This window comes from Oryctolagus cuniculus, chromosome 5 (genome assembly GCF_051225735.1).
Source record: "Oryctolagus cuniculus isolate XC-2025 breed Fujian yellow rabbit chromosome 5, ASM5122573v1, whole genome shotgun sequence".
Classification (NCBI taxonomy): Eukaryota; Metazoa; Chordata; class Mammalia; order Lagomorpha; family Leporidae; genus Oryctolagus; species Oryctolagus cuniculus.
The window spans coordinates 54,603,322-54,615,666 of NC_142871.1; the positions used below are offsets into that span (position 1 = coordinate 54,603,322).

Sequence of the window (12,345 nt, forward strand, 5' to 3'; positions counted from 1 at the left end):
CTGATGTGTTAGGATGGATCTTACCACAGTGACTAATGTATTGTTAGCCCTAACCTAACAAAAACAAAAGGAAAGCTGCCCTTGGCGCTCACTTGCACTTTCCATGCCTGAGCTTTGTATCTGTGCCTCAAAGAGTAATTTTTGCCCCCGCCCCAAGATTTCCTTTTGATCATTCAAGACAATTCATCCTTTTGAATGAGAAAGAGTAGAAGAGAGGAATGTTGAATGAGGTTAAGTAAACGGAGAATCTGTCACATGAAGCAAGTTTAAATCCCAGTAAGAGCATCCATGCAGGACAAACGGAAGCATTATTCTTCTGAAAACATTATTCTTTTAAACAGTGTGTAATAACATCCTCCCAAGAGACTTCCCATGAGAGAGGAAAAAAATGCTTCCTCAGAAGTCATGTTCTGGATTCCAAGTAAAATGAGTAAAGCACAGTTAAAAGTCATGCTGGTATTTTCTTTATGCAAAAAGTTCAAAATTATAACTGTGAAAGGTGCTTATTAGTTTTCTCTGAGGTTTTTTTTTAGTATGTGTTGTGTATTTTCATGAACAAAAAAAGATTACCATTACTACTTTAGCCCTATCAATCAATGAATGTGTCCTTAACTGTAAAATTTAGACCAAACATATTTTGTATTTTCAAGGGATAAATATATCAGACCCAAATATGCTGAATGAAAGATAACTTATTCTTAAATTCCTTTTATCATTTTCTTATGCTCAAGAATAAATTATAGATAGTGTTTCCAAAACTCTATGCTTTTTAAAAACTTTGGTACTGCTTAGACATCAGGGTTGGCTTTCTCTGAAATGAATAAAATATGTTTAAACAACAAAAAGGTAAGTAAGCTGAGAAATTACTTTTTTTGACTCAAACACTATTTTATACATTTAATGAAATGCATGTTCAATTAAAGATATCGTATCAAAGATTTCAGAAAATGCTAATATATTGACTCTAACAGCAGACACTGAAGAAAGACATAGAGAAAAGTAATAATTATGATGTTTATTTAGCAAAATAAACTTGAAGAAAGTTTTCTATTAAAAAACATAAGAATTATATCCAAATTTCAGATTCCCCATCTTCTTTGGTGTTAAAGTCAATGTTTAGTACGTGAAATATTTTATTTCAAAAAGTTTAGTCATTGGGTCTACAACAGTTTTTCCATATAAGGAAAATACTACAAAATATTAAGTTATCTGAAATTTTCTTATTTATTGAAAAGCCAATGAATGTATAAAAGCAACCAATTATATGCTTGCAAAGACCAACACCATCAAGGAAATATTCATTCATAGATATGTTTTCTACTGGAAATATATCAAGTCTTTAATGAACTTCTGCCATCATTTTTACTGTTATCCTAATAGCCATCCAGGTCCTGTAATTATGACTCTGTTATTCATTTAACCAAAGATCTACTTCTTTAAGGAAGTAGAAACACATATTTTCCAATATAACTATACCATTTTTTTAAAAGTCTGCATTTCTTACAATTCTGTATTTTTTCCCTAATGTAGAATCTGGAAATTGCTGATAGCATTAAATTAATGTTAACAAACCCCAATACTATCTAATTCTTTTTGTTTCTCTTAAAAAAGTTACTTTAAAAAATGGACTTTTTGTTTCTTCTAAGAGTAGTATTATATGGACTGCCATATTAGCCAAGCCAAACACTTCTGGAAACACCATGGGACAACCAAGCTACTTTCTTGATTCTCTGAGAAAGTCTCCAGTTCTGATTTTTCCATGCCCCTGCTTTCCTGTGCAAAAATGTCTTCCCTTAATTTGTTAAAATGAATATGAAAAAAAAAATCCGGTAACAAACTGGCACAATGATTTTGTTTTCTCTTGCATAGACTCTTGTGATCACAAAATGATCTGCAATTTAGAGGTTCCATGCTAGCACTGTGACTGGGAACAGGAAGAGTACAACCACAATAAAATACAGCTATCTAGTAGAAGGACTGCATAAAGACATCTTTGGCCATGTAGGCTCTGAGCCCTCTGGAAATAAGTCAGTTGCATTGCCAACATAACGAAGAAAATAGCAATGTTCAGAATCAGGAAGAGTCTGGTATAGGAAGCAGACAGCGATGGGGCTCTGCTGTGAGTGGTTGTCACCATTCGTGCCTGTGCAAACTGGCTTTTCATCAAGTCCCCATTTTTATGTTTCTCATATGTTACATCTGCAAAATCTAAAAGGTCTTTCATTTCTTCATCTTCATCTATGGGTAGTTCTTTCTGTGCCAAAATCTGAGCTTTCTGTCGAATCTTCTTCTCGTTGACTTCAATCTGTGCAAAAATATCAGGGACAGCATCCACAAATTTATAGTGTTTGCCTGCCCTTCGGTTTTTCTTTGACTTGCTTTGCCTCTGCTGTTGTTGCTGCGATATGGCAAAAATCCTGTCAATGGCCTCTTCAGTCTGTCTCTTGTCTGAAAATCTCAGCAGGCGCTCAGCAGTCTTTCTAAAGCCAGCTGTGTTCCGGACACGGGACAGGATCTGCTTCTCCAGTAGCTGGAACACTGGCTTAAAATGTTGCAGGTTACGTTCCACAAGAGCAGCATAGTCCTTCACCTCAGGGACAGTGGTGCTCTTGACGGCTGAATTCCGGTCAAACAGAATTTTCTGATGATCGGCAATGACCTGTGCAAAGGCAGACTGCCCCGTGGTCTCGCCCGTCCACAGGTAGGTTGCATAGGCGTGTTCGCTGGTGGCTACGAACACATCCAGTTCCTCGGCGTCTCCATGGATGCTGAAGCTCTGAACATCTACAGATGGCCCTATGAAGAGGTAAGCTGCCCTGGTGACAGGACTTCGGAGGTGCATGGTGACATTCACATAGTTTGTCCCATTGTAGGGATAGCCCCGAGGATAGGTCACTGAGGCAAAGGTGGCTTTCTCACTGTAGCCAGTATCATCCATCCAGTACATCTTGTAGAGACCATCTCGCTGTCTGATGAAAGCCCCATGGACCCCATCTACCACTGTCTCCTCAAAAGGAACATCCACATTGTGGAAAAAACTTGCCGCCATCTCCAAGGGGCTGTCCTCTCCCAGGTGTATCTGGTCCACAAGGAGGAGAAGTTGGGGGTGCAGGAGGATCAGATTCCTCTGAATGTTCTTCAGATTGAGCTGGGGGTTGTAGGCTCCCACGCCTTCTCCTCGGATGAAAACCACCCCATTTTTCTCCACTGCTGCAACCACTCTCCCCTGACAGCTGGCTGCCAGGTCATGCTTGTACTTAGACCACTTTGACGAGCAGTCTTCTGTGACCTGCCCCTCCCAGGGAGAAAAGCAGCTCTTGGACACAGCTGGGGAAAACATCAGAACGTTGTTGAAGAAGGTGTATTTGGGCCCGTAGAGCGCCTCGGTGATGAAAGGCACACCATTGGGAGCAAAAGTAAAGGAATTCTGATCAGGATGTTCGTGCCCTGCATTAAAATTTCTCCACCCTTTGATCCAATCTTTGTATTTGTTTCTGTGGACAATGTCATATATTGCACGTCCCCCAAGTTTTCCTGACTTGAAGGAAAGGAAAGATCTATTTATTTCTGCAGGTAGTGAACTTCCATAAGTCACGACACCCCAGTCTTCAAAATAATGCAAGGTAGGGGTGCCGAAATCCGAAGGAGGCACCGACTTCAGGCTGGCATCGTACCTGAAAGAATCAATTTTTCAAAATTAAGTGGTTTTCTGATGGAAGTGCAAATAACACTCCGTAACCGTGATGCTACAAGAAAACAGCACAAAAATACTACCTAGAGCCCTGGCATGTAGGCTATATTAGGGACATTTCTGAAAACACCCACAACCAGTATGTATCATTGGTGACAGGGAGAATTTATCTTTACAATTTGTGATCCTTGAGTTTGAATGTGAAACAATTTCTTCACTTGACAACTGCAGAGCAGCCACCAAACTACTTGGGCTTATAGATTTCAGCACTTCATCCAACAATCTAGTTGAGGGGTCCCTATTCTAGGGAACCCTGTGTTAGGATCTGGACTCTGAAAAACCCTAAATTAATGTTCTATGGGAACAGATATTACTGAATGTCTGGTTTGAATCAAGTCCACCCCTCCACACACACTTAAAAAAGTAAAATAGAATAGAATTTTATATGCTAGACAAAATTTATGGCCAATACCACATCTAAGAATATAAATAAGTGAAACTTCAGGGAACTATCCAATATTGGGGGGTTCATAATTATGGCTACCACAACTGAGCCCAGATCCAATGGTGTGGTTTTGTTTTAATCTGCAGATGATATCAGGATTTTTGGACAATAAATGACTTACTATTTTTATTTATGTTAAATGTTTATTATTAAAGCAATAAAATAATTAAAAAACTTTCAGAGTAAGACCATAGTTTTTCTAAAATTAGAAATGTTCCAAAAATAATAAAGAAGATAGATGGTTGTTTTATTGATTTGAGATAATTGCCTCAACAGGTTCCTGAAATTTGCAACTCAAGGAAAGAGAGACAGACTTTCATCTATATGTTTCCCTGATTCAGTTACATATAACAGGATCAATTTTATTGGTCTTTAATCTTGACTGTTTCAGAACATCAAAAACTATGTTTCTGCTTAGGCCTGGTATGATGTTGGCTTAATTAACATAACTGAACAAAGACAGATACAAGCTAAATTGTTCATTCTTATCTGTTTTTTGTTATTTAGTATATTCCTATAAAGGTAGATTTTTAATTAAAGTTAGACCTAGCATGAATCTGACTCTTATAGTCAGCTTTATACAACTGCCTTAGTGCTTATTTTCAGAAAAATGCAAACCCTATTGTAATTATTCATATCCCTATGAGGAGCCAAGAATGGTAACATATTAAGAAATGCTAGTTAAATTATAGACAATAACCACTTTACTAATTTTTTTTCCTTAAGTGTTTAAATTTGGAACAAAAGAATAAAGAGAATCAAATTGCAAAAAACTTATTTTGGAGTTGAGTGCAAATTTCAATAGCTTGAAAAGATATCAAGAATTAATGATTATCCAGTTCCCTGTAATTCTGATTTTAACTTATTGGATGTCAACAATATATTTGGCAATACTTAAAAAAGAGAACCAAGCTTCTTCTTCTGGGCTTAAAAGATTAAGACAAAAAAATTACACGGTACTTTTATTATCAAAGTGAAGTTGTCAGATTCTGTCAAAAACTTTTGAACTTTAGGAACAGTTTTGTTATTAGATTATAATGCTCCATTTACCAAAACAAAACAATTATTGTACTACCTTTTTAAAAATAACCTAGACTATATTGTGTGGCTTTTCTCATATATGAAAAATAATGTAAAATTAAAACATGCTTATCTGCAAAAGAGTATAAGGCTAGGACATCTGTACTACAAGAGAATCAGAAAAAGTAAACAGTAATTAGATCTTAAATGTAAAGAAATGCTTTTAACAGAGTTTCAAAGACTATGAGTTGACTTGAGTTTGCATGGACTTAGGTGGCAAGGAGAAGGGGTTTAAGAAGTGTTTTACATTAGCTTATCTTTTTAAATGAAGAAATGGAGGACACAGCGAGAGTAGTACTCCTGAGAGCCTCTTCTCTTGAAAGCCAAACGTGTCATACCAAAGAAATTCCGTGTGCAGAGTGCACCAGCGCTGCCCTTTGGATGGGGTTCCTGGACCTTCCACGACACGATTCTTTCTGATTTGGTCAGCCAGCCAGTTACCACTGCCATTACGCATGACAAATTTATCCAGGAACACTAATTGGCTTTCAGGACCGTAAAACCAGTTGTAATTTGAGTCTGCGATAGCCACAGTTCTTTGAAACCCTGAGGAAGGAAGATGGAAAGAATTAATTTAAAATTGCATGCTTCTATAAAGGACTAAATAATGCTTCTTTTTTTTCTAGTAAGAATTTTAAATTGTTTACTTCTTTCTTTGAGAGGGAGAGAGTGAGCAAGCAAGCTAGCTCTCCTCTATCTGCTGGTTCACTTCCCCAAAGCCTGCAACAGGCCAACACCAAGAGCCAGAAACTCAATCCAGTTTTCCCATGTGGCTGGCAGAGACCCAATTACTTGAGCATCACTGGCTATTGCCCAGGGTGTGTATTAACAAGGAGCTGGAATCCAGAGCAGAGCCAGGACTTGAATCCAGACATTTCAATAGGGATATTGGTATCTCAAGTTGCAGCTTAACCACTACGCCAAATGCCAATAATCTTGAAAGCTAGCTGCAAATTAGAATCAATTACGTATCTTGGGATAAAAATAAACAAAACTTGATGTCTACCTTCCATCGCAGACCAATTAATCATAAGTCTCTGAAGATCTACAGATCATCTGTGCAAGCTTGTATTTGTTATGTGGCAGCTTGCTACTGGTAACAGAAGTGCTATAGCTATTAATATGTACATATATTGCCCACCTTTCTCATTTTCCAATGTGCATGCTATGTTTAACCACATTTGTATATATGCATGGCATATCCTCCTGCAAATATCAAATTCCTAATCTGGAATGAGCACTAGCTCTCTCACATCTCAACCAGAATTCTAGGCCAACATCAGGTGCTTCGATTAGTCTTCCAAAGAAGTTGAAGTTAGAATATACAATAAAGTTCGGGGCAGAAATTGAGTTAAAAATAGAGGGAAAGCTAATTTTGAGAGAAAATTCTGTCAATATGTACTGTTAGAAGTTAAAAGAAAAAAATGCAAAGATCATAACATCATTATTAGAAAAGGGAAGAAAAACAAATATAGGTGAGACTGGATATGCTTAAGGTATTCTTGGAAAAGAAGAATGCGAGAACACTTTGGGCCAGATGGGAATAATTGTTACTAGAATAGCAACTGTAGAAAAAAAAAAAGAGAGAGAGAGAGCAATGTAGTTGAGAAGAGACAGGCAAAACACAGAATCTCTTCTAAAATGTCACTACCACGACATACACATCATTTAAGCTAATGCTTTTGCTCCTAGTAGCTTAGTAAATGCTCTTCCAAGTAAATTTTATTACAAAATGTGATATTGCATAAATCACATTTCAAATCTATGAGTTCTCTGAATGTAGAAGTGGACCTTATTCCTCTTTGAATTCCTTGCCTAACAAGTGCCTGACTGCAGACATTCAACAAAGATTTTCTGGATTTATCAACACAAACATACGGGGAACAATACCGTGATACAGTCAGTTAAGCTGCCACTTGTTATGTCAGCATTCCATATCACAGCGCCGATTCCAGTGCAGCTGTACAGTGGAAAATGGATAATGCAGAAGATAATGGCCCAAGTACTTGGGGCCCTGCCACCCATGTAGGAGACCCAGATGGAGTTCCTGGCTCCTGGCTTTGGCCTGGACCAGTCTCAGCTGTTGCAGTCAATGGGGAGTGACTCAGCAGATGGAAGACCTCTCTCTCTCTCTTTCTCTCTCTCTGCCTTTCAATAAATAAATAAATAATAAAACATACGCACATATACACACACACAAACATATAAATGCTCCTTTTAGAGATGTTCATGGTGTCTCTTCTAGCTGAGGAAGTCACCACATGTACAACTCACAGCAAAAACAAGCTGGGATCGGACTGGCTGTTAGTATTCAACTCCAACTACAAAGTAATGAGACCTTTTAAAGGTCCCTTGCTTTAGACAGCCTTCACAAAGATAGTAATGCGCAACTCATGAGCTCAATTTTCCTATGATTTAAAAAAAAACTTTAATCTCAATATCACAAATACCACAGAACTCATTTCTTTTCCTACTCTAGCTTATTTTCATAATCAGAAAACATTACAACAGTTTAATGTTTTCCCACTGCTGACTCCTCACTATACCTGGCAAGATGGTTCTATACATAAAAGCAAAGTGTTGCTTAAGCCATGGATGGCCAAAGTGGTTGATATCAAAGTGCCTCTGTACGAGAAACATGTACTGGAAGAGTGATCTAGTGGTGTAGCTGCCGTACGCAACTCCTTCATAGAGAGAGCCATCCGTCACCTCTCGGAGTAAGACCAGAGATTTCTCCATGATGGTCAGAACTTGTTTGGTCCATAAGTAGGCTTCTTGAAGATACCCTGAAGGATGAAAACACATGGAAAAAATGACTAAAACCAGAGCAAAGCAGTAACAGAAATACAGCCAAATAAAACTCTCTGACCAGTTATATTACAAATTGTATTTCTAAGACTCACTTGTCAACATTATAAATAACATCTTGTTAATCCAGGTGTGTGATGGGCCTATGATATAAAATTAAGAGGTTCTTGAGTACAGGTCATTTACTAATTAAATGAAGATTAATTGCTTAAGTGAGTATCAGTCATTTTCTAATCTTTACTAAAGCTACATCATATATAAGATCATAATTTGCAGATAATTTATGTAAGAAAATATTTGCATATTTAGACTGTTTAATTTTCCTAAAACTATAGTACTTGAAAAACTTTTATGGTGTTTATCATTTTGTAACACTTTACAGCATTATTTTAAAGGATTTGTAAGTAAGTGCTAAATGGACAGTCTTCAATTGAACAAACTTTCATTCTCTATGTGCTTTTGTCTAAACAACCTGAAAGGGCAGCATAGTAGATTCAGAAACCATTACAACTGAGGATATAATGGTGACAAAAATCAACTGGGAGTCCTGAATCTGCCAAAACGAGCCACATAATTTTGTCTACATACTTCTTCACCCTGTCAAATGTTCCAATTTCTCCACTGAAAACTAAAGTCTAAAACATTTTATAACATCTCTTTGGCTTACAAATACTAGGTTTCTAGAATTCTTCTGGTTAGGTAACAATAGCAACCCCTCATATTTCTATTAACATAATCTACACAGCTGTGAACAGAATCTTAATCCTTTTAACAACTCAATTATGCATTATTACCTCCAAATTACAGAAAAGTTGGCTTGTTCCAGATCTCTGACAAATGGCTAAAAATGAACAGAACTTTGATCTTTAGGTCTTTAGATTCAAGGTTTGGCTTATTTTCATTTGTTCATTTTTAAATTATACAATCCCTGGGTATAAAAATAAATACTGACTCCTAATGTGAGTGGAGCCTTATTGCTTCACAAATGTGTTTGTCACCATCAATGTTCATCTCTGCACCATGGTTTGTCTACTAGGTGTGCTGGGTGTGAAGCTACCAGAGGGCCTAAATTCAGAGCCAGGCTAGGTACTAGCTCTCATTTCATGGGGGCAGCATGGCTCTCAGGCTGGGAGGGGCAGAAGTGATGTTTAACTGCCACTCAGCTCCATACCTGACATACTGGATAGTTCTGTTTCCCTTCTCTATCATTCAAGTTTAAAACTCCAGTCATCTTCTTTTCCTTTCTGTGTCTTCCACCCCCATCAAGATACCACCGTGACTGATGCCTAAAATCAGAAGGCTAAAATAACTAGCAGAAATAAGAGAGAGGCCCCTGATTTAACTGAGAGATGGCCTAGATGTTACTTCACTCCTGGGGTTTGTGAACATGTACCTAAGAACAGTTATCAAAATGCTTTGCTCCCAACATGGCAACTGTGAATGAAGTCAGCTCAGGCATCACCTGGCTGTGTCCACACGCACCTTGATTCATGAGAACCAGGCTTCCTGTGAGCAACGCCATGCAGTTGGTGGGTTGATGATTGTGCAGGTATTGAAATCCCCATCCTCTCCTGTATGAAGTTTCATACATATATCCTGAGGCATTGGCAATCACTTCAAGAAACTTCTCCTGTTGTGTCTTGCTCAGATAGTTGTACAGGAAGTCATAAGCAGTGGCAAAACCAACCAGGGAGTGAGCAAGTGGGACCTCATCCCAAGGAGCATCTTTTACCAACCTGTAAAGAAGAAACCATATAAATGAGTGTGCCAGGGCCTGCAGCTTTCATCACACTCTTTAAGTTCCTATTTCTCAGAACAAAAGGGCACATTTGAAGATACAATCCCAGAGTTTAATGATGCAGAACTAACTTCCCTCCATAGTAGACACAAGCGTAAAGTTGGCCTTGGGTAAAAATTACAGTTAATACTTTTGTCTCTCAAGCTCTTGGCAACATCAGCATTTTAAGAATTTTTACTGTTGAATATTTATTCATTTTTAAAGCTTTATTTATTTATTTGAAAGGCAGAGTTTTAGAAACAAAGAGCTCTTCCATCCTCTGGGTCATTCTCCAAATGTCCACCTGGCAGAAGGCAAGAGCCTGGAATTCCATCTGGGTCTCCCATCTGGGTCTCCCACATGGGTGGAAGAGGCCCCAACACCTGGGCCATCGTCCACTGCTTTCCCAGTGCATTGGCAGGGAAAGTATTCCAGAGTGAGTATTCCAGAGAATTCTGCCTTGCTATTACAGGTTCAGTGTTTTATATCTCTTTGAATATATTCATGTTTTTTTTTAAGATTTATTTTATTTATTTGAAAGGCAGAGTTACAGAGAGGCAGAGAGAGAGAGAGAGAGAGAGAGAGAGAGATCTTCCATCCACAGATTCACTCCCCAGATGGCCACAACGAGCTGGAGCTGCACCAATCCAAAGCCAGGAGCCAGGAGCTTCTTCCAGGTCTCCCACACAGATGCAGAAATCTTCTGCTTTCCTAGGCCATAGCAGAGAGGTGCATCAGAAGTGGAGCAGCCAGGACTTGAATCGGGGTTCATATGAGATGTCAGTGTCACAAGCTGTGGCTTAACCTGCTGTGCCACAAAGCCAGCCCTCAATCTTCACTCTTGATGAGAGACGATAGAATATTTTTAGGGCCAGCAATTTGGCATAGCAGGAAAACCACCGCCTGCAGTGCCAGCATCATCCCATATGGCCTCCGGTTCGAGTCTTGGCTGCTCCACTTCCGATGGAAGACCTCTCTTTCTCTCTCTCTGTAACTCTGACTTTCAGATAAATAAATTAATTTTTTTAAAAAAACTTACTGTATTTTAAATATCTAAGTTCTTGTGTTCCAAGTATTTATTTTAATAGTATTTGTGAAATGAAATAGACAGCTTCTGTGAGCTGGATTGAGTGCCTCCTCAAAATTCATGTTGAAGCCCTGAGCTCAGTATGGAGGTATTTGGGGATGGGGATCAGGAGGTGATTAGGCTTAGATGAGGTCATAAGGACCTGGACCTCATGATGGGATTCACACCCTGGGAAGAACAGACACCAGATACCCCTCCTTCCTCCTTTCTCTTTTCTCTCTCTTTTCCTCCTCCTCTTTCACCCCGCCCTTCCTCCCCTTCCTCCCCTTCCTCCCCTTCCCCATGCACCCAGGAGAGGCCAGGTGAGCACACTTGAGATGGCTCTACAAGCTAGGAAGAGAGCTCTCACCAGAACCTAACATTACAGCCACCCTGTTCTCAGTTTATGTTGCTTTGGATGGCCGGTCTGTGGTACTTTGTTGTGGCAGTCTGAGCTAAGACAACAGTATAAAAATTTAAACAATAATCTTCTGTGAACTTTGTGATGCTAAATAGTAATTTTTCACAGATAATTATTTCCACAGACTGCCTATATCTATTAAAACCATATGAAAAACATTTAAATAGAATTATTTAATCATATTTATTCAGATATAAAGCAATAAAATAAATAGCATCACTGTTATTAGACTTTTTTTTACTGGCTATTTGATCAAATAAGCTGTAAATTTTTAAGTAATACAGTACAGACAAGGTCACAGCCTAATTCATTGAAATAACATATCCTGATAAATTCTGTGACCTTACCCTGCAACAGCCCTTCAACCCAGGAAATCAGTTTATTTATGTTTTTGATCATTCTATTTCACATAAATTTCACCATTGAAAACATTCTAAGCAGCAGTTTTCAAACTTTTTGGACTCAGAACCCTTTTATACCCTTAAAAATTAATGAGGACATTATGGCGGCTGGCACTCTGGCACAATGGGTGAAGCCGCTGTCTGCAGTGCTGGCATCCATATGGGCACCAGTTCAAGTCCTGGCTGTACCACTTCTGAACCAGCTCCCTGCTAATGCGCCTGGGAAAGCAGCTGAAGATGGCCCAAGTGCTTGGGCCCCTGCATTCATGTGGGAGATCCAGCAGAAGCTCCTGGCTCCCTGCGTCGGCCTGGCTCAGTTCCAGCAGTTGCAGCTGTTTGGGGATTAAACCAGTGAATGGAAGACCCCTTTCTCTGTCTCTCTGTAATTCTTTAAAATAAATAAATAAATTTAAAAAAATTTAATGAGGGGCCAGTGCTGTGGTGTAGTGGGTAAAGCCTCCACTTGCAGTGCAGGCATCCCCTATGGATGCCGGTTCAAGTCCTGGCTGTTCTACTTCCAATTCAGCTCCCTGCTAATGCACCTGGGAAAGCAGGGAAAGATGACCCAAGTCCTTGGGCCTCTACACCCATGTCAG

General features: G+C 38.9%; 1 protein-coding gene across 5 annotated transcripts in view; it reads right to left on the reverse strand.

The window, feature by feature from the left end:
* Window positions 1-1,000: 1,000 nt before the first annotated feature.
* The window catches only part of DSE (dermatan sulfate epimerase), a 76,113-nt gene continuing 64,768 nt past the window's right edge, over window positions 1,001-12,345 (reverse strand). For 4 of the 5 annotated variants that reach the window (XM_089332750.1, XM_008263398.5, XM_002714917.6 and 1 more), the window contains exons 3-6: window positions 9,567-9,820; window positions 7,823-8,062; window positions 5,615-5,822; window positions 1,001-3,674 (exon numbers count right to left, since the gene is read on the reverse strand). In XM_089332750.1, coding sequence (XP_089188876.1) covers window positions 1,913-3,674; window positions 5,615-5,822; window positions 7,823-8,062; window positions 9,567-9,820 — 2,464 coding nt within the window. In that variant the 3' untranslated portion in view covers window positions 1,001-1,912. Of the gene's footprint in view, window positions 3,675-5,614; window positions 5,823-7,822; window positions 8,063-9,566; window positions 9,821-12,345 lie in introns of those variants that run through there. The other variant, XM_051855387.3, reaches the window with a different exon arrangement.